Raw genomic sequence first — 25691 nt, forward strand, 5'->3', positions numbered from 1 at the left:
TTTGGGGTTTCATACTGTTTGGTATCTCTTTACAGACTAAGAGGGACATGAGCTTCTCCTTTATGCTCTTTGCTGTCAGATCCATCTCTGTGGCACTTCAGGTATGCCAAAAGGGTATGTTCATGTTGTGTGTAGTGCAGAGGTGTAAAAATGTCTAAACCTAGTATTCAAACATTGAAAAATGATGAAAACAGTAAATACAGAACAGGAACTAAGACAAAATTACGTTCAGCTGTTCATACTGCAGCTTGAGAAAGAACCTGAAAGGTTTCAATTTATTGCCAAGTCAGTGTATTTTTTGGTAGCTCTGGGAGAGCTTCAGTGCTGCACTTGTTAGCCTAACTTGGTCAAACATTTCAAGTTCCCATCTCATCTTAGTCATGACATGGAAAAACACTTGAAATCTATCTAATCAAATGCTTCACCAGCTGAGATAGGCCTGATGAAAACCACATTTGCTAATGCTGATACAGCTTGAGCTCAGCTCCTGGCAGCTGAAGTGCAGCCTGGCACTTGGACATGTCACCCTTGGACATGTCCCCCTGTCCAGGCCACACTGACCACCTCGATCCCCATGGGCTGAGGGCTCTGGCCAGGCAGCACCTGGGATTCCCTGGGGAAAACCTGCCCTGAGGGGCTGCCAAGCTCCAATTAAGGGACAAACTGGCAGATTCTGCTTGAAATTTATATGGCAAAGAAAAAACACATCCCCCTGGCAGCAGCTGTGGTGCTTGCCCGAGACATGGAGCAGTGCAAAATCCCCATCCCCAGCCCTGACCCTGCTGCACTGCCCTTCCCAGCCACCCTTTCCTGCTGGTTGGCAGAGTTTTGTGCAAGGTGAAACAAGAGCCTGAGAGTAACAGGGGGTGCAGGCAGGCACCAGGTTGAATTTTTGGGCACATGAGCTCTGGAAAGGCTGGAGTGATGCCTCAGGTTTTAGCTTTTATATTTTTCAGATTTTGTACACTGCTTTAGTCTGAGTTTCATATCAGGGGATGCTGAGCTCTCTCCACAGAGCAGGGAGACAAAACAATTCCTGCTCCAGCTGGGCACCAAGGACAAATGATCCAAATCTCAGCCCAGGAGCACAAACACCGTGGGCTGGAGAGAGAAAAACAAGCAGGATGGGACTGCCTGGGCTAAAGCTGGAATGGGACAATGAACTGCAAGGCGCCAATGGAGCAGAACTTATAAAAGTGAGAGACTCTGTGACCAGTTATGGATTTTGGGACCATTTTGGTTCATCTTGGGTGCAGCCCTGGCTGGGCTCTTGTGCTGCCCAAAGTGGATCCATTGAGGCCTTTTAATAAATCCCTGCTTTATTCTTTAGCTCTGTCCAGTCTCTGCTCTAGGCCACCCTTCTCAAGGCATCAGGAACGAGGGAAGAGCTTTCAGCACGCTGGTCACTGCTTGCTGTAGGAAATGTCCCACGGGGACACCGGGGGATGTGACTTTGGGGCACTCAGAGGGGCACAGGGACAGCTGCTGGCCCTGTTCTGCAGGTTTGTGCCACGAAGCACATTATCAGAGCTCTATCTTCTCGAAATGGCAACTTTCAGAGCAGTTTTAACCTCAGTGCACGGGGATCCCCCCAGGTTTCGATCAGAGCCACTCCAGCAGGGTTTTGCTGTCACCAAGCCGCAATTTTGGCTGTCACAAATGTCACCAAGGGCGCTGCGATTGAGGAACCAGCAGCTGCCACCTTTCCCTGCTGGGACTCTTCCTCCAAGCCCCAAATCCCTCCGAGCTGTTCAGCGGAGAGCCAGGAGAGGGTGCTGACAATTTTGGCATCGCTCCCCTTCCTCCTGCCAGGAGCCACACGCCGCTTTCCCCCTTCTTCCCGAGCCCCTCGGAATGGGGCTGCGATGGGTTTGCATACGATCGGTCAGGATGGAGCAGCCCCTGATGAGAAACATCTTTAATTACCCTTAATTACAGCCAGCCGGGAGCCACCAGAACTGCGGCTGCAGAGCACTCGCAGGGCAGCACAGCACAGTCACAGAAATGCTCGGGATAAAGGATGCTCCGCAGCTCGCTCTGACTGTGGCTTTGCCAAAAGCCCCGGGACACGAGCTGTGCTGGATGCAAAACAAGAGGAACTGCCTCTGCTGTCGTGTAAACAGGGCTTCTGGTCTGTCAGGGGCAGACATCTGGCAAAAAAAAATTTAAAAAAAAAAAAAATTGGTAGGACTTTGTAAGCTTTGCTGTCCTCTTTTAGGATGAAAAGAGTTATAAACAATTTATAAAAGGGAGTATATATCACTTTTCAGCTTTGGACCAGTCGCAGAATTATATCAGACCTCTCTGCATCACCAACTTAATGAGTTTTTAGCCCAGAAGCAGATGCTACCCACTTAAAATGTCTGAATTGTAGTAAAAAACCAAGAACATCCTAAACCCTTATCCAGACAGGAACATTAAACTCTTTTTCTCTCCCCCACTCTGATTTTTCAAACCCTCCTTCTCCACATCAGTGGGCTGGCAAGTACAATGAAAGAAATGCAGCAGGAACAAAAGAAATGGGAGATGGGGCAGGTACAAGCAGCATCTTCCCCTGTTCAAGTGACTGACTGCAATTTGTTCAGAGCCCAGTCAGAAATGAGCCCCACTGTGCCATTCCTTCTTCCAAGGGAAAAAAATCCCTTCACACTAGGGCAGAGTGTAAACTGTGAGAGATGAAAATGGGATAATTATGGGACATGAAGCCATCTCAACCCAAATCCTGTTCAGAACATAAAAGAGTTGTCAGCACGCAGATTTGGTGTATTTATAGAATATTTTTAATTTTTAGCTGAGAAACACAAAATAGGGTAGAGTTTAAGGCATGCAATCAGGCATGAAACTTCTCTTGCTTGTTTTGTGTGCTCATACTTTCAGTGTAAGTTCTATGAAAGGAAGTAGATCCTATCTTTAATCTCTACATGAAGCAACTCTGAGCACCCACTCACAGCCTGAGGTTGGATGCAATGTTTACAGTTGTTCCTGGAATGAAGTGTTTGCTCCTAGGGGAACAGTTCTTTTTCTGTCTGTGTGATTTGTTCTGTGCCACGTGGAGCAAGTGTCACCTATTTCCAGGAGCAAGTTTGTCATAATACCAACTTTCCCCATATATACACAAATTGCAATTACAGACATCTTGATTGCCCTTCTACTGAAAAATGCAGATAATCTAATGAATAGGAAAACCATCTTTGCTTTCTGCACATTGCAAGTCTACTTTGTTGCTGTTGTAGAGAATAAAACATACCCAGACACCACAAAGAGAATGCTGCAATCAACTTTTTACCTCTAAGGTAAAAGAACAACTCAAAGATTAAGAATTTTGTGGGTTAAGTTACATCAGGTTAGAAACATAATAGGCATTATTGGGAAAAAAAATCACAGGATTAGAGATGCTGCTAAAACATCCATTTCCATTTCAGTAACTTTCATCTCGGGGTAGTGTAAAGCACCTTTGTGTCTACTCATGTGGGGCATTTGCTCTGAGCAAGCAAAGACAGTACCTGAAAGGGAACATATTGCCAAGGAAAGTGTGGTTCATAAGCACCTACAAACTTATTTTCCCCCATTAACACCCTACCTTTGTTCATAAGGCTCCTGGTTTTATTTTCTATTATTACAATTTTAAAACATGATAGTCAAAGACTCTTCTCCCTTGCTCATTTTAAAAATCAATATGATTAAAAATGAATCTACTGTGCATCCATGTGATGAATATGGTAAGAGCTTGTTCTGCATCTTTCCCATGAATGTCCCCATGCTGAATTTTTCAGTGTCACTGAGACTAATGCAGCAAACACTGGGAAAATACAAATCCCAAGTTCTAAACTGGTTAAGCTGCCCACTCCCAAGAGCTTCAATGCTATCAGAAGTTCTGTCCTTTTCTGTGGTAGGCATTAAGAGTTTGTTATTACAGTGGATTTTCAAAAGGGGTAATCCTGAGATAACAGTTGTCAAGTCCAGAACTGGATGGTCCCATTTCCTAGGCCCCAGCAGAGGGAAAAAAAAAGATTCATGCACATGTTCAGTTCATTCTTATTCAGTAAAACATTGAAATACAGCTTAAGCATGAGGTCAAATACCACTGAAAGTGCCTGAAGTAATATAACTTCACCATTAAATCTTTCAAGAGCATAAAAAGAACATTAACTCAGTGCACAAGAATTACACCTTACAACATGCATGTTATGGAGGCACTGACCTCTTCTTTCTTTGAGTTCCTAAAAATGAACAGGGCATGGAGGTCTAGGGGAAGAATCAGAACTTCCATCCCCACTTTTAACTAGGGAAAAGCCCATGGAAATAATTTTCTTTACACAATACCTACAAGAGTGGCACAGAGTTAAATTAAATAATCAAGTCTACCAAGGGAGTTTGCATTCTCAAAAATGACAAACTAGACTTAGATTTTTAAACATTGATCGTGACAGCAATGTATGAAATATATCTGGCCTTTCTGACAAAAAAATAAGTACAAAATGTTCAAAAGCTAACTGTGCATTTAGATTAGCCAGCACATAAACAAAAGTTCAAGACAAGCACTGCAAAAAATGGAAGAGTAAATAATGAGAGAGTGGGAAACAGCCAGACTACAGCTGCAAAGCTTGTAAATAGAGCAAGCAGCTAATACACTTTCCCAGCTTAAACTGCAATTTAGTAACACTGCTGTGAATTAATCAAAAAATACATGAACACATGAAAAACTCCATGTCAAAATGTGCTTTGCAGTGCTGACACCTTCCCAGGACAACATGGAATGCTCATTGGGAATCTCCTTCTCCACCAACCTTTGATTGCACAGGGCATAAATAAATTCCCCTTGCTCTCAAGCTCGAGGTGAGAGTGGCTGAACCCCAAACCCAACTCCCCATTGCGCTGCAGCTCTCCAAAATCACAATTAGGAAACCCTGAAATATTTGAGTAGGGCAAACAAAATTCGGCAGGGTGATTTTAGCAGGAAAAAAAAAAAATTGAGTAAAACAAAACCAGATTTGGTTTGCTGGTCCTTTGCCAAAGCACTGCTGCTGCACAGAGCAGGATTGTTCAGGAGACCTGGGAGAGACCAGATGCTTCCTGACAGCAGCATCTGATGCCACACTGGTGAGAGGGACAAAGCCAAGCTTTGCTGAGATCAGTGTGCCCTGAGAGGGATATTTACTTATTTACTGTCACATTTCCTAATGGCAGTTAGGAGTTCTTCAGAGATTCTGCCTCTTTTGGAGCCTTTGCTCCCAAGGGAATAGAGGTTATCCCATCCTCTGAAGAAGGTGATTGTCTACTGCAAAAAAAAAAAAAAAAAAAAAAAAAAAAGGAGGGGGAAATTTAGGAGATATAAAAATGAAAATCATGACTAGGGAAGCATTTTGAATCAGCAATAAAGGCAAAGCAAACCAGACATCACTCTGAAAGAACAAAGTCACACAGGAAGGGATTGGATTCTACTGAGCTTAACCCTGAAAGATGCTGTCCCTTTATGATTAAATTTGCTATGAATGACTCACCCACAAACTAATGTGAAATGTTCTCCTCAGCTGCTTCTCCCAGCAGTTCAGGATGTAAAAGCTAGTCCCAAATAAAATTACGAGGCAAAAATAAAAACCCAACCACGCTACCTCCCGTTTCTCATCACCAAGATGCCTCACAAAGGAAAAGAAAAGAATTGAAAGCATTTTAACTTGTGAAGTATGAAAGGAAATTCATGCTATGGAGGAATACCTCAGCCTTTCAGCTGGGAAACAGCCCTTCCACGGGTGCTTGGTTAATAGCTATCATGCAAAAACAATTAGTCATTCAAGCAATTAAGAAGGTAAGTATCTCCTAAAAAGGTTCTGAGCTTTCCAAGCCCTAAATGCAGCTGCTATAAACCTAGACTGTTCCTGAGTGTAATTTCCTTATTGTAGGGCCTCTCCTGAAGGGATCCATTGTGTCTCATGTGTTGTAAATTCTTGATGCTCTTTTAGCTGCAGTCTGAGCCTCTGGTGAGTTCTCCTCTTGCTCCTCGCTCTTCTTGTGGTTTAGGAAGATGTCTGACTTCAGGAAGCGGCTGTAGCTGTCATATTTCATGAGGTTGAATATCTGGGAAGAGGGGGAAGAAGAATACAAAGCAAATGAGCTCAGTAAAATGAGATTTTAAATGAGCAGGGTGCATTAATTCCAATGTACTTTCATTCTGTCTGTACTAGAGCATTACATTTTTAAAAATACATTTCCAGCTCTCCAAGGGGCAGCATGTAGCCAACAATGCTGTGGGTTCCATGGTCACTGCCTGGCAGTAACACCCACGTTAGTTTAAAAATCAAATTATACTTTTCACAATAACTTTGCACACCTAATACTGAAGGTGAGAGGTGCCATGCCTGGGACAGGGAGGAGATGATCCTCCTGGCAGGGTCTGGAAGGCATTCAGAGGGACAAAGCAGAGCTCTGAAGAAAGAGAGGTACATTTCATGCACCTTGCTACTGCAGTGACTCCTGAATGCTGCAGAGTAACTCATGCAGAGCACTAGAAAACTAAAGAAAGCCTCTGAATAATTTACACAAATACTGAAACAACTGGTTTAGCCAATATTCCTTAAACCTATGCCAATCTTCCCATCCTTGTTAGACAAAATGCCAAGACTGCTCTAAGGCCAGATGAGAAATGTTGCAGGAACCTGCCACAAGGAGCTGACCTGGTACAAATGTATTTTGCCAGTTAAAATGTGGGTTTAAATTGCTGGTGGATTAAATTTGTGTAATTACACTTCTCAGTAGGCCAAGAGCTTCTCACAGCCAGCATGGAAACATGAAGTCAGCCCCAAGTACAGCTTTTCTCTCCCAGGGCTTGAGTTCAGGCTCATCCCTCAGCAGAACTTCTGCTCTTCTATTTATACCCACTGCAGACAAAAAAAACCCACCTTACAACTCTTTTGGAGTTTTCAGAAAACAAAAGGGTTGGGAGAGGAGCCTGGAATCTGTTCAGGTGTCAAGGTCAGGACTATATTTTGCTTGGTGTTGAAACAGAGGAGAAGGGAAAAAAAGTAAACTTCAGAACTATAATTGAGGCAAAACCAAAGCCAGCCTCACTCTCAGCCTATTATTTCACTGGTGGAGCCTCTCTGAGTCATGTGTCAGGACAGATTTTTATTTTTTGACACTCAGGATGACTGAATTTCCAAGACAAATTCCTGGATTCTCACCTGCAGATGTGGCTACCTCATCTTTACCTTTACAGGCCTCACTTCTAACTGATAGTATAATCAGGTAACACAATTCTTTGCTAAGACAAAAAACCAACCTCAAATTGCTTTTTCATTTCACATCCTTGAGGAACATGGACAGATACAGGCAACCACCTGAAATTTGACTGCTCTTCTCTGTGCATTTGCTGAAGTAGCTCACTTACAAATAAATTTCATGGTGGATTTTATTAACCAGTGTTTGATATTTAAGTTATTGTCGAAAACTGTGGAAATATTATTCTCCGAGATACATACTGGAATACAAATAAAAATCCCAAAACACCCACTCTGTGTAGAGCTTGATGTTCAGGGTCTGAACTCTTCCTGAGTTAAGCAAAGTCAAATTATGCCTCCTGGCACTGGATAACTACAATATAATGAAATTTATCCAACCAGCTCAAAGGAAAAAAATAGTAAAGAAGACATTTCCTGCTAAAATATCACGCCTGTGTTAAGAACTTAGACCTCTCTTGTTTCTGGTATCACTTAAAGCATCTCCCAGAGAGAAAGAGCATTGCAGATCAAGATCTGCAGTCTGGCCAGCCAAATACACAGAGCAGAGTTCACAATCCTGTGCCAAAGCAGAATCCACTTTTCCCCCTCCCTCCCTCCTCTCACTGCCTGTGTGGAGCAGGAACATTCACCCCACAAGTGCTCTGGAGCCCGTGGATTTCTGTGAACCACTCTCCCACCACTCCATTCAGCACAAACAGATGGCCTGGGAGCAGCCAGGGCCACCCCACTGAGCAGCCACATCCCACCAGTGTCCCCAGTTAAACCAGGAGCTCTCTAGAGAGCTGAACTCTCATTACCAGCACTCCTTCCAGCTCTGCCTTGTTCTCCTTCAGACCCACAGTGCCAGCAGTGCTCCTCAGAGAGCAAATTACACCACTCTTCATAACTTTATAAGGATTGAAAACTGGAGAAGACCATAACTCTTCTGAGCCATTATCTAACAGCAATAAACAGTAGCTTCAAGCACTGGAAACATGCAATGACCCATAAATGCTCTGCATTTGTTTTTCAAAGCTCACAGATTTTCTTCCCACACTAGTGGGATTCCTCTACCACTAGCCCAGTATGTTTCCAGTTCAGGTATTACTGATCCTTGGCTCTCCATGTGCATGTTATTTACAAAAAATAACAAATATTTTAACTCCAATATTCTCTCCAGCTTCACTCTTATAGTCACTCACCCTGAACTGCAGTGCTTAGATCTACCAGAACAGGTCCTTCTCTTTATCCACATCAGAACTTTTTCCATTAAAAACTCTGTTTCTTCACATGAAAATTGGATTTCAGGTATTTCCATTGCTAATATCTTGGAATCTGCCTGAAAAACAGCAGAGCCTTTGCTCCTCAGACCCCTCCAAGTGACCCAGCCTGTACCCAACCAATGTATTCAATACCTGATTGAAATGGGCTGAAAACACTGTTTAAATCACAGCACTGTTTCTCCACAAAAGGAAAGAGCAAAATGGAAAATACAGGTAGTCCTGAGGATGGTACAGGAATTAAAAATAGTACTGCAAGTGCTGGAAAGCTGCAGATAAGAATGACTCACTTCATAACTTATGCTTTGAAATCAGCTGAATATCAAGAAAATTTACCACCTAAAGACATGCCTGCAAAATTTCTAATTTCTGCCAGACCTCCCAGGTTCTTTAGGGAAAGGCAAAGCAGAGACCAACTCCTCTAAGTCCTGCACATTGCAGAAGAGGAGGGTTTTCAGAAAATTGTGCTATATTCATATCAAGATAAATACCAAAGCAAAGCAAAATGAAGAAATTTGAGCCCTCAAGGCAACCAGGGGCAACTACAGAAACAAACATCAGCAATGACTCAGAACAAGTGAATACACAGGAAAACAAAGGCAGTGAGTTAGTACAGGGCGATTCTCAAGCTACCCACGCAGGAATTCAGCAGAAAACTCCATCCAGTTCTCCAGGAAAGTCCTGAGTTGGAATTAGAATTATTATATTGAGTCTCTTAATTAATTGGTGGTAGTGTGATGAACCTGGAGTATCTCAGAGCAGCTGCATTAATATCCCCAACATGGAAGCAACACAGCTCTGTGTTTACCTGTTCAATCATGGCTAGAAAGCAGAGGTCACTAAAACAAATAATGTTCACTATAGACAAAAATGAATGAAACTGTGTTAATGAAATAAATAACTTTACCTGGTCCTGGAGCTTCTGAAACATGAGAGGGTGAGGTGTCTCCAGGATGGTCTCACTCAAACGGGACTGCCCTTCAACATTGACTTGGGAGGAAGCTTTGCTGGACAGGAAAGTCATGTAAATCTCTTTAGCTTTTTCCTGCATCTGCAAAAGGACATTTATTTAAAGAATTATTTGCTGTGGGAACCTTCTCTGCATCAGGTTTATCTCACTGGTGTACATTCATTGGTACTGGAAGAAGAACACCCCTGCAGGCCAAAAGTCACACTGGTACCAGTGCAAGCTGCCAGAATTCAGCTCACAGGGCAGGTTGGCATGTTTGGATCCCAGCAGCCAGTGTAAAACTGCCCAGCAGCATCAGCTACACCTTGTCTCTGCTCTTGAGACAAATGCTTTTCCCAACAGGTCCTCAGGATGGGCAAGAAACCCAGAGGAAAAAAAAACTGGGATCTTGCTACAAGGGAAAATTAAGTGAAGTAAACTCCAACAGCTTGGCTCATTGGCAAAGATAAGACTCTCAGTAGCCTCTGAGAGGTGATGAATAAGGGCCTGACATGAATAAAGCTGTTTGTTTGTAGGTATTTGCCCTATTTCAGAGCTCTTCCCTTGTCAAACCAGTAGCAGCAAGAACATCTTGACCCCACCAGCATCTCCAAGCTTCAAAGCAGTGAGTGGGCACAATCCCCTGAAGTTGGTTGGATAAGGGGAAGGCAGAGAGGGAGAAGAGAACCAAGCCAGGCAAGAGGCAAGCCCCCTGCTGCAATCTGAATTCTGCATGCTGAGAGCAAGGCAGCAGCAGCTGCTCTGGGCCATCCCCAGCCCTGGGCACCCTCCAGTGACCCCAGGGTGCCTCTAATGAGCAGCCACAGCTCCACACCAGCTAAAGGGCTGTGCCTTTGATGGGAAGGGGGCTTGAAGAAGGAAGCATTTCAATCCTGCCCATGAAGGAGTCTCAGAATTACTTCCATGTTTTACAGCTGAGGTACATTTACACTTGGGGGTAATTAGAAGAAAAGCTGCATGTGCTTGAGCATTCAGGAGGCCTAAAGAGATGGGGCTCTCTCACTGCTGAAGGGGACAGCCATGCTCCAATGTTCCTTTTTAAGACTCATTATTCATCTGGTGGGTAGAAAGAACATTACGTGTCAAGTGCATTAGGTCACAATGAACTGTTTCTAACAATTTCCAAGTTGTTTCACAGCTCAGGGAGGACTGGGTCAGCCACTTCTGCTCTAAATGACCAATTAATCCAAGGGACCAAAGGTGTGACTGCTACAAGTGGCAAAGTGAATGTCCTAACGAGGACACAGCAAAGGAGCCTTCAGCTATTATTGCATTGCCAGTCCCACCCAAATGACTTTTGAGCTTGCTGTCCAATTTCAGCCATACTTGAGAGAGGGGCAAAGGACTGAGAAAAAGAAATTACCCTCCTGCTGAGCCAATGGAAAATCAGCAGGAGAGAAGAAAGGGAGAGGAAAAGCAGCACATGCACCAAGGGAAAAGCTGCAGTATGTGCTCAGAAGTTCTCTGCCAGCATGTTCTTTGCTGCTGGCTAATCAAGGCAGATGTAGCTCCTCACCAGCCCCAGCACAAGGGGCTGCTTGCCCAAGGACACGGGAGCAAGCTGGGCAGTACAGAGAAAGAGCAGAGGGAGGCTTGAGAGGGAACACAAAACTAGAAGTAAGCGTGAGGAAGTTTAAAGAGCGTGGAGAGGAACAACAGGACTGTGTGGGAGGCTGGTGAAACAGGGAGGCTCTTTGGATTTTGTGAGGAAGAATAACAAAGAAAGGAAGTGAAAGAGCTGTGGTAGGGAGAGGAGGCCATTGCAGAGACACAGAGGACCTGGCTTTATAGCAGTGGGGAAATATGGAAATGCACAGCTGAGCGTTACAGGTTCTGCTGCAAATAGAACTGTTCTGCCACATCTGATTAACTACAGCTTATAATTTGCTTTAAAAAGAAAGAACAGTTAAAGCTGCCAGTGTGCTCATACACCCCCCAAATGTCACTCAGCAGAGCCAGGTTCAGGTGGAGGAGGCAGAGATTGTCCCTGTTTGCTCGATGCCATTCTCTACTGAAACTAAAGCCTCAGCACAGGGGACTCAGCTCTGGAGCTGAAACAGCTCTTAAACGGGGATCTTGTTCACAGGTGGTTATTAAAGGATTTCTGGCAGTCCCCAGTTCCATCTGTGTGCTCTCCCCAGTGTCCGTGCCAGATTCCCATCTGGAGTATGAAGTTCTGCCTAGAGCACCCCCTCGCTCCTCCAGTGGATCCAAAATTCCCCCCACTTCCTTTCCTGAGGTCAAACTCAGCTCCCAAACTGGGAGGTGGATGGGAGCCCCAGATGCTCACCAGAGCAGGCTCCCAGCGCTCAGCAGCTGGGCAGCATTACCCAGCCCCTGCTACATTCCACATGGGAAGCACCAGAGGAAACTCCTGAATGTACAGGGCTTTGTTCTGGAATCATTCACTACAAAACTTCAATATGGATATTTTGGTGGGTTTTAGCAATAGCTGAAAATATTCCCTGTTGTTGGAAGCGTTTATTACAATCTGTAATTTATTTTTGAAGCTCAGCTGCGAGAGAGAAACATTTAAACCCTGGGAAGCAGCAGGACTGACATGTTGTTTATTTCATTAACAGTCACAAATGCAACAACGTATGACTAACTCCAACAAAATATTTAAAGTTAAATTTTACTCCCTTATCCCCACCACTCCCATTTCAGTAATTAAATCTGTGCCCCAGCACAAGGGCCACATGGGTGGCAGCAGAACTCACTGCTACGGGTGGTCTTGACCCCATTGCTTTCTCCATCTTCACTAAACATTAAATCTGTGGTTTAACTTCAATTTTAAAGTTGTTTGGTTTTTTTGTTTGGTGTTTGGTTTTTTGTTTTTGTTTTTTTTTTTTTTTTAGCTACAGAGATGTGTCTTGAGCTGAGGGGGAACTTTGTACCTTCCTGTCAGAAGAAGATGGGCTGAACTCTACAACCTGCCTGGAGCAGCAATGCACTCTGCCTCGCTCTGCAGCTGCCAAAAATCTCCCCTGCTCCCTGAATCCTTCCCTCTGGTGGAACAGCAGCCTGTACAAAACCAAACACTGCCCCGGGCTGGCAGAGAAAGGATAACAAGAAATACCCCTGGCACAAGGGAGGCTGAACCCACTGCTCATGTTTATGACCATACTCCCCACCTTCGGGCAAGTTTAAACTGACCAAGGAGAACTCCAGGCCAGAGCTCTCTTGTCCAGTAATGAAAAGTTTATCTCATCCTTTAAAAATAGGGGGGAGAAATCCCATTCATAGAATCATGGAATAGTTTGGGTTTGAAAGGACTTTGAAGTAATTTTGAAATACAGTGAGTTTGAAACTACTTTTTGAAATTATTTATGCAATTACTTCCAACCACCTGCAGGGACAGGGGACATCTCTAACTTGATCAGATTGCTTAGAGCCCCAGCCAGCCTGGCACTGGATGTTTCCAAGGATGGGGCATTGATCACCTCTCTGGGGAAACCAATTCCAGTGTTTCACCATCCTGACACGAAAGAATTTCTTCCTTATACCTAATCTAAACTTGCCCTCTGTCAGTTCAAAGCCATTTCCCTGGCCTGTCACTCCATTCCTCTATCAAAAGTCCCTCTCCAGCTCTCTTTAAGCCCCTTTAGGTGCTGGAAGGTCTCCCTGGAGCCTTCTCTTCCCCAGGCTGAGCACCCCCAGCTCTCCCAGCCTGAGCTACTTCAGCCCCTGGAGCATCTCCGTGGCCTCCTCTGGACTCCCTCCAACCTGGGTTCAATTGATATCAGCTCCATCTGACCAAGAGCCTCAGTGTCTATGAGCTAATCTCTGTGGGAAACCAGTTTTAAGGAGAAGTGAATTACAAAACAAGCAAAAGACTGTTTTTAGGATACTGTGTGCACAATAAGAAATGCAAAGGGACCTCTGCAAGAGCCACTTTCAAAAGAAAAATCCACACTTCGTGCTACCATAAACACTGGAAAGATTTCTATTTTTAGTGCTTTTCCTAGCTTTGTAAATTATCTAAACAAAGCCAACCATAAGCAGTAGCTACAAAAATTTACTGTAAGTCTGTGTCATTCTAAAGCACATTTATTCAGCCAGTTATAATAATTTGGGAAGCCCCAGACTCCAGGCTGACCATACTATGGAATGACTGAATAATTAACCCAAATTGAACCTAGTTAAGTCTCTGTCCATTGCTTGGCAATTCATTGAAAAATTCACCAAGCTCCTATTCCCATACATCACTTTAACTTTTTCTCTACTGGTATCCTAAATTAGCAATCCTAAATCAGCTAGAAATATGGAAATTATTTAGCAAGGGAAAATATGATTATTATCCCACTAAAAGCGTGGGACTTTACAGAAAAGTTGACTGACTGGTTGTTCTTTCCTCAAGACTTTCTGTATTCCTGGACCTTAATGAGGGAGGGAAGCAGCTGAATACACAAAACTGGAATTACTAAATGTTACAAAGTTCACAGACATATTGAACATTTCCCTCTTCTTGCAAAAAAAAAAAATAGTATTGTTGTATTTTTATGGATTTATCAATACCCAAAAATACTCACAGCTAAACCCAGCAAAATTGTTTTGAGGGGAATTTTTTTTTCAGTGGAAAACACAGGATATTTACAGAAAGTAGACTCCCCTACCCAAAATACATTGTTTGGAAAGGCAAGGGATTTTTTTTTTTGTTGAAAATCTGCTGGGAAACTGTTTAAGCTGACAATATTTGACTGACCTTTGGAGAGGAATCTACAGTCCTCTTACACCTGAACTTCATAACACCTCTCATGTGGGAATCCAGGGCTTCCCTCTGGCTGCCCTGGCAGGTCTGGGACCCTGGCAGGGGTCAGGAACCCCCCTGGACAGAGCCCCCAGAGACACTGTCTGTGATCTCTGTCCATGGAAAAGAGTTTTCAATCTTACAGGATCAATTACAAGCTCTGAGTGTTTGATATAAGTAATAATTAAATGTGGCACGGGTGCAAAAGTAAAGTTTTAGGATTCTAGATGAGGGGTCCAAAGGGGACAAGATGGAGGAAATTGGGTGTGCCTTGTCCTTTTTCTCCTTCTTCATGCCCTCCATGTTTCACTGTGGTGTTGGCATTTTTCTGTTGGTTTAGGCTGGGGACACACTGTCCAACGTAGGTGACAGATATTGGCACGTTATTGTAAATCCAGCACAGGTAGTTTCTGGTATTTAATGTTTGTACCATCCCACTGAGGGCAGAGCCCCACACGCTGCCCTGCAGGACAGAGCTGCGGCAGGGCAGCAGAACATGTTAGAGATAAACAGAATAAACAACCTTGAAACCAGCACAGACGAATTATGGCTTCTGCTTTGGCGGCGGGGCTGACAGACAGAGACTTTCTACAATCTTGGGATCATCAATACCTCAGATTCTGATGCTCTCCTAGCCCAGCTCTCCTGCCTGATTCCTATCCCTGGGTATTTCTGATGTCCCTCCAAGCACATATCATCCCACAGCACTCCTGGAGAAGCTGCAGCCCAGGCTGGGCCAGGAGCTCTCTGTGCTGGGCTCAGAACTGGCTGCATGGCCAGCCCAAGAGCGGTGGTGAGAGGTGCTGCACCCAGCTGGGGACAGACTCCCCAGGGCTCTGTGCTGGGCCAGCTCTGTTCCAGGTTTTTATGGATGACATGGATGAGGGGATTGAGTCTTTCATTACTAAACTTTATAAATAAATAAATAAATTTGTGAATTTGCAGGTGACACTGAGCTGGGAACCTGTGTCCATCTGTTGGAGGACTTTGGGACACTCGAGTGCATCCAGAGGAGGCATCGAGGCTGGAGAGGGGCTGGGAACACAAACCCTGTGAGGAACAGAAATCCTGTGAGGGGCTGGGAACACAAACCCTGTGAGGAACCCCTGAGGGAGCTGGGGGTGCTCAGCCTGGAGAAAAGGAGACTCAGGGGTGACCTTGTCACTCCCCACAGCTCCTGAAAGGTGGCTGTGCTGAGCTGGGGCTGGGCTCTGTCTCCAGGAACTGACAGAACCAGAGCACACAGCCTCAAGGGAAATACAGGTTGGATATCAAGAAAAAGCTTTTTACAGAAAGAGTGGTAAAGCTCTGGAATGGCTGCTGGGGAGGTGGTGGAGTCACCATCCCTGGGTGTGTTTAACAAAGCCTGGATGTGGCACTGGGTGCCAGGGTTGGGTTGAGGTGTTGGGGCTGGATTGGACTCGATGGTCTTGAAGGCTTCTTCCAACCTGGTCATTCTGTGAATATTCTGTGATTATCTTGGAAGAGGTTCAAGGGGAATTTTTCCACTCTCATCTCTTCATGGTGCCAAATGTGCCCTTTGGCAACAAGAGCTGCACTTAGGTAAAAAGCATAAAAGTGGGATTTCAGAAAAAAAAGAGCTTTAGGAGTCTGACTCTCAAGGACAGGGATGCTCACTTGGAGTTTTGATACTACTTAATTTCATACTCACAGAATGAACTTTTAAAGAGCAGATAAATTTAAATTTTCTCAAGAAAACAATAAAACATAAAAAAAAACCAGACACAAAAACATTTTGAGAAACAAGCAAACAAAACATGGTACATATTTTAGGCCTGACTCTACGGGCTTCAAAGTCTAAATGTGAAAGTATATCCTGTGATCCTGGTGGATCTAAATGTAAGCCAAGATCCAAGCAGTGGGGGAAAAAATACTTATTGGAGGTGCCTGGTTGAAAATTTTTCCAATAGAATATTTCCTACTAGAAAGGTGGAGCTGTCATCAAAATTAAAAGGCTCTGCAGGTATACATCAATTTGGATAAATATTTAAGCAAAGAAGTTTAAACAGAGCCTTTATGTTTTGTAACTTGTAATTTGATAAGGCAAAATGCTTCATTTTGGTGCTGTAAAATATTTTTGTTTGGGTCATTTGTTATTTTTATGTTCCACTAAGATAGCACAGTGGTGTAAATTTCCAGCTAATAGTTGCTATGCTCTAAAAAAGTTCTGAATGAAATATCTTTACACTTGCAAACAAAATGATGCAACATCACTGAATTAATAAAACTTTTGCTACTCCCTAGAAACTACAAAAAAGTTCCTTTTCCAAAACATGGGAAACTTGACAATTTCAGCACTTTGTTTTGATTTGAAATAAAACCAGCTTTGTTTCCAAACAATTCCACCAGGATGATTTTAGTGCAATTTCTTCAAATATATTTATTTGCATTCACCCAAAGCACATTATGCAACAGAGATGTTTTAGCTCCAGCTCTGCTAAGTAAACTTTGTTGACAAGTAGAATTTATTTAGGAAACATACCTGCTTTTTTCCCTGTGTTTTCTTAAATTCTTCACATGCTAGCCAGAACAAAACGTTTTCTTCACTAAATTCTTTCTTTAAAAATTCCTAGGAAAAACAAACACACAAAGGTTAGGATCCAATTTCTCAGTTGTTTTTCCCTCTTCCTACTACAGCTGTTGGAGCTAGAAGCTGCCCACAATTAACTTTACCACGAGTTTACCCAGCCCAGTGTCACAGAAACACTTCATTTGTGCATCTGCAGGATATGGAACACTGATATTCTGCTCTTTGAAAGCACATTCCAGGAGGAGGATGGGCTACATCTAATCTCAGACCATATCAGTAACTAACAGGAACAGCTTCTTCAGCCTCCCTTAAATAACTCGAGCACTTTTGCAGCCACTGCTCAAAGGGAAATCCAGAAAGATATGAATTCATCACCACGTGAGCAAAATGAACCATTTTAATCAGAGTGACAAATCACTTGGGATTCTTTTGTAGTATCTCTCTGATTTTTGTAATGAGAAAAATCTCTACAAATAAAAGTGTTTCTAAATGTGATCATCAGTGGCAATAAATTCACTTAAACAAACTGAAGCAGAAGATGTAACTGTGTTCTCAATGCTGTTTAAACATGGCACATTCCTCCAAAAGTGAGGCATGCTTTCAAAGGGGAAAAATTAACATTAAATTTATTTATGAAATATAATGACTGAAACTTTTATAGCTCTGAGATCATAAGTTTTCTCTTAGTAATGCCAGGAATTAAACAGCACCAAGATTACTTTTTTTTTTTTTTAATAATTTTAAATCAGCATTTTGTTATTCTTGTTTACCTCACTTTTCAAGCCAGTCTGGCAGGAAACCATTTTATCCCAGTGCATTTTATCAGTACAGTATGGCAGAAGCACGCTGAAGTAGGCAGTTCCTATTCTTACATCTATCATGGCAAGAAGGCCTTGGAACACCAACTCACCACCCTCACCTAATTAAACTTCAAGCCATTTTGAGCTGCACCAGCCCACACTTTGTAGTAAACTGAAAGGGAATATTTTCAGTAGAGCTGCTAAACACAGAGCAAGAGCCACAGAGTCATCAGATTGCTCCTGGTGGCTCATTGCTTGAGGACAACGTGTGAGAAGGGAGAGCCCAGGATCTCAGTGATAAATAATGCCTGGCAGGAGGGCTCAGTGGCCCAGGGACTGCAGTTTATCCAACAGCAAATTGTTAATCCTTGCAAGAGAGGACAGGTCCCATTAGGAAGGTGCAGCCAAAAGTCTTGCCCGTGCCTTTTGAGCACAGGCTGCAGTGGCAGGGGGCAAAAGGAGCCACCTGGGAAGCGCTGCCAGTGGCACAGCTGAGGGATGTGTGCCACTGCTCACAGCGCTGGCACAGCTGCACCCTTCATGCTGAGGCTCCTTCTGCTTTAAAACCTGAATTTTGCTTTATGTAAATATCCATATTTAATATATCGACCCTAAAGCGTTTCACTCCTTCCGGGTCTTCCAGGAGGTTCTCCAGTGACGTGGCCCATTTCGAGGTCCCTTTCAAGGTTTGCTGGCTGCTGCTTGGGTGGCCCTCACCATCATTTATCTCTGGAAAAAGAATAAAATGAACAAAACAGCATCTTCTTTAGAAAAAGGCAAGCATCAGCCACGTGGATGTCTCCCCCATTTCCCCTGCACTCCTGATTTCAGCTGCTCTCTGTAAAGGAAACACCACAAGAGTGGAAATGAACACACACACACACACACACACACACAGACACTTGAATTCTGCTTTGCCTGTAAGGAGGCAAAAATTCCTTACAGTCACATAATCCATGAGCATGTAAGGAGGCACTGTCACTGCTTTGTAGGGCTTCAAGCACCTCCTGCCTGGGGAACACAATGAGCACAGTCCATATTTTGCTCTGGCACTGTCAACAAATGTTGGCTTCTCTAAAGGAACTTCTGGCCAGTCACACACGTGAAATTTATTTTTAAGGACAGAATCATCACTGGAAGCTGGATGCTCAGTAAAAGCAGAGAGAGAAAGAAAAATAATGGTTTGTTTAGCAGGAGAACAAGTCCAAGATATTAATCCAGTGCAATGGGAGGAAAGACACCCAGCAGAAGAGCATCACTCCAGCTGAGTCAGTCAGGTTTTGGGCAAGAGGGTGATTTTGCTCTTTGCTTCCAAGTCCTGAAATTCTTTTATAAGGTGCAGTGGACTGTGCCCACGTCTGATCTGCCAGCCAGCCTTCTCACAGACAGGACAGATGGAATGCAATTCCTATTTTCTCTATCCCAGGAACAAGTGCATTTCATTCAAGGCTGGTGATGGCAAAAAGCCCCATTTGCTAATGACCCTTCAGAAAACCTATTATTTGGAACAACTCCAGGAATGCTATTGCTCATCTGAAAAACTCTAACACAGACATAAAGTGCTCAGCATCCTCTCCTCCAACACATAAATTGCCCAGGGAACACAGGGGGGAAGTCAGAAGGATAAGAGCTGCACTTCAGGTCACTGTGCACTGGAGAGATGCACAAAACTCTTACTGCAACCAGTAGAGCTTCTATTTTTAACTCCTTCATTTCTCCCTTACCAACTCACTGGAAATCTGGATCTGGTTCTGCTTCAGCTCTGCTTTTAAAAACCCTTCTTTCACCATGAAACTAATCCTCACTAAGTATCTCAAAAAACTCTCTATGCAGAAATACATATATATATATCTTTATATATAAATATACATGAGCAGATGCCCTTTCCAGCTGATGACTGGAAATAAAGCTGAGGTTAAAGCCTTACAGAATATTGGCATGACAGCAGAAGCTCCTGAGCTTCAGCTGGTCAGGACCTATGGAGCCTGTTTGTTTTACCAACTGCTCTAAATGAATGAACATCTCTCCTGCCTTGATAGGGAGGGGATTTTGTTTTAAAAACTCTCTGTTAGCTTAAAGGTGAGGAGCCAGAACCTAAGGATTGTGTTCAAACCACAGCTGCAGCCTTCTCATGTGACAGGAGCCCAGCGAGCTAACGCTGCCTCACTTTGCCCCCCTTTGTGCAAAAGGATGTGGTTCTTGATTAGCACTTGAAAAAATTGTTTCAGAAACCTGACTCAAAGTATTTGGGCATCTAATCTCAGTCAAATCCGTGAGATTTCAGTGGGAATGGCCAAGTGTGTTGCAGCAGAGCACAAAAGCCTGTGAGGAGCTGGGATGTGCAGCTGTGTCCACGCTCACCTTGGAGCAGGATGCAGCCCTGGGTGTGCAGCTGCTGGAGGCTGCAGGGCCAGGCCATCCCCTCACTCACCATGGTTTAGCACACAACAGAAGGGGAAAACATCTGATTTCAGGTGTTTCTTTTCCAGCCAAATCTGAGGTGGACACTAATGATGACTTTGAAAGGCAATGAGCCAATGCAGACCCAGACCCTTGAAAACCTAAAAAAAAAATAATTCTGGTAAACAAAGGCCAGAATAAATCCTTCCAGAAACCCAGGATACATCAATCTGCTTATCTTCTACTGCTTTGACTCCCATTTTACTGCTGGCCATTCTCTATCCTCCTTGATCATCATTTCCCCTATTTTCCTCTCATTTCCAGCCTACCCAGCACAGCCCAACTCCACTCTTCCCTTTGTGTTCTGCCCCCCCTCCTCCTTGTCAACCTCCAAACCCTGCTCCCTCTATTCCCCTTTTCCCTGCACTCTCCTCCTACAGCCTTAGCTTCAAAACCAAAATTTGCAGAACCAAAATTTGGTTTTGAAGAGAGGATCTACATGACATCTTCCTAGTGTCCATTCTGCTGAGCCTTCTGCTGAGATCTCTATAACTCAATTTATTTCCTCACTTAACCAGCTCTCCACAACCCAAAAAATACCGTGGTACAGAGACAAGGGTTGTCTGTCCATTGCAAGCCTTGCATTTACCCCTTGCCTCATTTATTCCATTTATCCCTTTCCTCATTTATTTCATTTATTCCTTGCCTCATTTATGCCCCCAGAGCAGAGGCTGAGGGATGTCTCAGGTGCTGGGCAGCTCTGGGTGCCACCAGAGGTGCAATCCCAGCTCAGCCCAGCCTACAGCTCCCAGCACTGCCCAACCCAAGGCTGGGCATCATTAATCCAAATGTCCAGAGTTCCTCTGCAACCACCATGAAACATCAACATTCCCCTTCAGCACAAACAGAAATAGGCTGCACATAATAGTAGGAAACACCCTGAAATTTTATAAGGCTGTTAAAACTGCTGGGTGTTTTTATTATATCCCATTAAATATGCCATCACCAACATTTCTAATACAAAATTGCTCCGACACCCCCTCAGTCAGGATCATAACTTCCCGCTCCACATGCTGGTTTCATGTAGCAGATTTAATATGTAATTTTCACAATTTTTTTAAAAGACAGGAAAGAGGTAGTCCCCACAAATGACTCCAGAAGTGCAAATTAATGAGTCTGAAACAATTCATTTGAGGTGGAAATACAGCAATGTAGTTACATGAATGATCCTCCTGACACCAATTTATCTCTGATATTTTTAAAAAGACAACTTTCTCCTGTTAAAATCATCTGCTGACAAAGTTAAGTAATATAGCCTTGGAAACAACAAGCTTGATCCCATTTTTTAACTAGAACCCAAATGTACATATATTTGTATGATCATTTAAATGAGGAAGGCAGACATTTGCTGTTACTAAAAAGTGGGAGATAATTTCGTGCATCACAAAGGGCATTACAAAATGGCAGTTCTCCCACCAATATTTCTGTAAAAGCAACACGCAGAATGCACATCAGATGCTAAATAAACCAACTACGTTTCTTATTTCTTACATCACAGTACATTTATTGCATTATAACATGGTAATTAAATTTCAGAGCAGAGCCTGCTGTTACATGGGTTGGAAAGCAAGAGGAGAGAAAGGCAGCGAGGCACGCAGAGCAGAGCACAGTTGTAAGAGTTTCTGCTGGAGCAAACTTTCCACTGAGTTGGAAATCTGCTCCAGAGACACATCAGCTCGCACAGCGTGCAGGGAGCAGCCAGCTGCTCCTACCAACGCAGCAAATGATTAAGTGCTTCTTTTAGCAGCACCATTCTTCAGAGGCACTCCATGCTAAGCCAGCAGACAGGCGGTTGCGCTAGCTGGAGCATTTTTTTAGAGGGAAACCTCGCAGAAGCTGCCTTCCCATCACACAATGGCACTGCAGCAGCAGGCTGCAGATAAAGGCTCTTTGTGTGTGGCAGAGCGGTACATGCAGCACTAATAACGCCCTAATTATCAGCTGAAGAGTGCTATCAAAAATGCCAAATATCTGCACCCTCCAAACAGGAACTTGGACTGAAATCCCAGGAGGCATCAATACCACCAATATACAACTTTGCAGGTCAGAACTCACAATCCTGGCCCTTGTTTCTGACAAGCACGAAGAGAAAAAACCTGCGGGAGCCCATCAAGCTGAGTGATTCCGACACGGCTAATTGAGTTAGCCATGCTGATCACTCTGCCTTCCAAAGCACTGCTCCAGCCCTTTCCCAAGCTGCTGCCACTCTCCAGCTGTTGATACCGTGGCCTTTGTGGCAGCATATCGGGCAGCACAGACTCACACCCTTCACAGAATCCTGCCCAGCACATCCCTTCCCAGCCCCTGTGCTGCCCATCTCCTTCCCGCACACACCTTCTGCACCCTCCCTGACAAACAGCAGCCAAACACTCACAATGACAAAAGCACCATGCAAACTGCACATTCCTCACTCCGTATTTAAGCATGGATGTACAACAGGAAAAGCCGCTTCCATTTCTTTTTGAAGAACTTCTCACCAGTCGTCCCCTCATCCACCTGGATCATAAATCCTCAAGCCATGAGTCTTTATTATTATTTTAAAAGCACTCCGTATACCTTGTCTTGTCCTACAGTCACCAGAATGCCTACCCAGCAACAATCACCAGTCTGGAATTAATAAATCCAAGGTATGAAGCAGTGGGAAACTTCATAAGCAAGCAGCTGAAAAGGGGAAATTCCCTTACTTTCCATGTATCCAAGCACCAGCGGATGAATCCTCACACAACAATTTTTTCCTAGTATCAGCTGAATTTTAGAGAGCTGTCCTTTGAATGCGTGGGGTGTTCAGAGCACGAGCTTCAACATCCTCTTTTGACTGTCTCTAGCAACAGATGGCTACTGGATTCCACATTTAACTATAAGGAAGGAAACTAAAGGGACGTTCCTCTTTTGTAGCATCTCTGGAAGTGTTCACCAGACATATAGCCTTTAAAATACCCCCTTGCCGCCTCTCCTCCCCCCCCCCCCCAAAAAAAAAAAAAAAAAAAAAGAAAACCAGAAAACCCAAACTACTCTAGACAAAGATCTCACTTGGCTTTTCTTAGAACGATTGCAACTTCTTCCTGCACACCGTAAAACACAGTGTTATTTTCTAGGATTTGGAGGTTGCAAGAGTTGCCCCAAATGTCTCAGCAGTGACAGAACCGACAGCCTCGCAGAATCGGGGCTACAAAACACACAGCCGCGTTACACCGCCTGTCTGCAAAGAGAACCGCGATGCCCTACGCTATTACTGCTCGGAAATCTCCATCCCAGCTTGAAACCTCCAAAGGCAAACTCCTCAGAGTCAATTTGGAGTTCGAACAACCGCGCTCGGGCCCCGGTAAGAGCAGCAGCTCCGACTGAAACTTGTCCGCCGAGGCGCAAGCCCGAGCAGAGCCCGGTTCCCCCTTCCGCGCTCGGCGGGCAGCGCCCCGGGCGTTCCGCTGTGGGCTGGAGGGGCCGCCGAGCAGCCGCGGCCCCGGCCCCGAGCACGGCGGGGCCCGGGGAACGCCGTGAGCCCCGCGCTTCCCCCGGCGGGGCCGCGGGCAGCGCAGCCCGGCCCGCAGCGCAGCGCAGCCCGGCCCGGGGGTCGCCGCCCCGTCCCCGTTACCTGAGGGCGGCCGCTTCCTGCTGAGCCGGCTCACGGCCCGGTTGAACATCCCGGGCGCCGCTCGGCCCCGCTGCCGAGCCCGAGGGCGGCCGCGCTGCCCCGCCCCGGCCCGCCCCGGCCCGCCCCGGGAGCGGCGCCAGCCCCGCACCTGCCCCAGCGCAGCCCCGCGGGGCCCGGCCCGGCACCGCCGGGGATTCGCCCCCTCGCACCGTCCCCTCCTCGCTCAGCCCCACCGCCCCCTCTCTCACAGCGCTGCTATCCCGCATCCCGCTCATCCAGCCCTCCTGGAACTCTTCCTGTCCTCAAGCAAACTGCTCCTGACACCGCGCTCGGGGACACGGGATGGCACTGTCCCTATGCCCGCCCGGCATTAGCCACCAGCCGCCCTCCTGGCTTTGCTGTAGCCACCTCGGAGCAGCCGCAAGAAGCAGAAACACTTCCCCAAGATGGGCACCTTCATGAACTGTCTCACAAAAAACACCGTGCTTTTTGTGTTGGAGTGACTCCTTCGCTCTTCCAACACTTCGAAGGACAATTATTTCTGAATATAAAAGCGCAATTGCAATTTTAACAAACATACTTTCACTTTCAGAAATAACGTTTTTACCAACGTATTTGTTCTAAAATCCAGCATGTGAGAAGTTTGTGTAATTCTGACAAAGCTGTGAGCCATCAAACAGACAATTACCTCAGCAAACAGTAGTGGGAGTCAATAGGAGCACTTCAATCCCACTGGAAATATCACCAATACACAAAAAATTACAAAAACCACTGCTAGCAGACAAGTCAACAGTTGTTTTATTTCCACCTCATCCAAATCTCATCCTGATTGCACAGTAACACATTGCTAAGAAGCTCCGTTCACAGAGGGAACTTGGATGGGCTCCCCATCTCACTGAAAATTATGGATATTTTCCATTTATATGCACAAGGCCAAGATCTCATTCCTGGGAACTGGTGACACCAGAAGACTGAACACAAGAATCAATTGCATCTGTGCTTCCAAAATAAACAACAGCACAATACCTTCCAGCTGAAGGGATTTGGCCTGCACCCCCTGGACCTCTGCCTTCGGCACTGGGGCCAAAGGCTGTGTTAGCTGGTTATGATTTCTTGGCTTTTGGGGTGGATTAAAAAAATATAAAAGTTTGCTGCTCTGCTGAGGGAACTGCTCAGCAGCTGCACGTGGTGTTTCCAGGCAGATGTGTGAGACAGGCACAACATCTGGGACATAATTGGAAATTCCATGCAAGCATCAGAAGAGAGGCAGGGTGTAACAGCCCAACAGCAGCAGGGCCCGGGTGGCACAGCTGGGAGAGGTTCAGCACGTAGAGAGGGCACAAGGGAAGGGAGCAGGGTGGGAGAAGACAGCTTGGACGTGCACTTCCCAAAGCTTTTTTTAGTGCTATCCACTAGTGCCAGGTATTCCAGGCAGAACATTTACACTGAAGCAGTACAGACATGACCAGATTTTATTTTTCTTTCAGAATCAGGTCACAAAGCCCAAAGTTTCTATTTTAAGTCTTAGGAACTCATACTCCTAGGACAACTACATAATCTTTGAGCCAGTGTACTGACAAGAAGTTACCAGATTAGCTTTAAGACTTAACATTAAGGACTCGGGGCTGAGGGAGTACGTAAGAGCTGTGAGAATGTTTGGAGGTCAGACTGTGCTCATGGTGCGTGTGCTGGTGTCTCCAACAGACTCAAGAGACTTCACCTCTTTGTCCATCCATATAACGGGACACCTGACCTACAGATCTGCCACAAAAGAACTTCAGGAAATTTTCCATCCAGGTGAATTCATTGGAGATTTTCAGGCATGGTTCATTTGCTGGTGTTTTTGTATCCTTTTCCACAAATAAGCTGCAATACCCATATGTAGCAAATTATGATTTAATTAGAACTGTGCCAGTGTCCATATGCCACATCTCCACCTTTTCACATTGATTTTTAGACCTTGCATGACTTCTTTACCAGCTTTTCCTTAATTTCACAAGGCAAAATTTCCCTTACAAATGAACCCACACACGTTTCACAACCCCTGGCTGCAGGCCAGGCAATATAGTGAGGA

At 44.8% G+C, this 25691-nt stretch overlaps 1 protein-coding gene across 2 annotated transcripts; it reads right to left on the minus strand.

Annotated features, from left to right (window-relative positions):
* Nucleotides 1–2757: 2757 nt before the first annotated feature.
* Nucleotides 2758–23759, minus strand: RGS10 (regulator of G protein signaling 10). Of its 2 annotated transcripts, none has more exons than XM_030276540.4 (5): nt 23618–23759; nt 18176–18294; nt 16718–16804; nt 9402–9545; nt 2758–6075 (listed from the first exon to the last, which is right to left on the minus strand). In XM_030276540.4, exons 1-5 carry the CDS (start codon nt 23664–23666, stop codon nt 5929–5931), a joined length of 546 nt encoding a protein of 181 aa, XP_030132400.4. In that variant the 5' UTR covers nt 23667–23759; the 3' UTR covers nt 2758–5928. The 2 variants fall into 2 exon arrangements, with proteins under 2 accessions (XP_030132400.4, XP_030132401.4); XM_030276541.4 differs by lacking the exon at nt 23618–23759 and adding an exon at nt 22710–22938.
* Nucleotides 23760–25691: the final 1932 nt, after the last annotated feature.

Source organism: Taeniopygia guttata, chromosome 6 (genome assembly GCF_048771995.1).
Source record: "Taeniopygia guttata chromosome 6, bTaeGut7.mat, whole genome shotgun sequence".
Taxonomy (NCBI): domain Eukaryota; kingdom Metazoa; phylum Chordata; class Aves; order Passeriformes; family Estrildidae; genus Taeniopygia; species Taeniopygia guttata.

Coding starts and splice junctions, on each gene's coding strand:
- RGS10 (XM_030276540.4), bottom strand. CDS start 23,666: ATGTTCAACCGGGCCGTGAGCCGGCTCAGCAGGAAGCGGCCGCCCTCA. Junction 9,546..16,717: donor AAACACAGGGAAAAAAGCAG/GTATGTTTCCTA, acceptor GTCCTTTTGCAG/ATGCAGGAAAAAGCTAAAGA. Junction 6,076..9,401: donor TTCAGAAGCTCCAGGACCAG/GTAAAGTTATTT, acceptor CCCTCTTCCCAG/ATATTCAACCTCATGAAATA.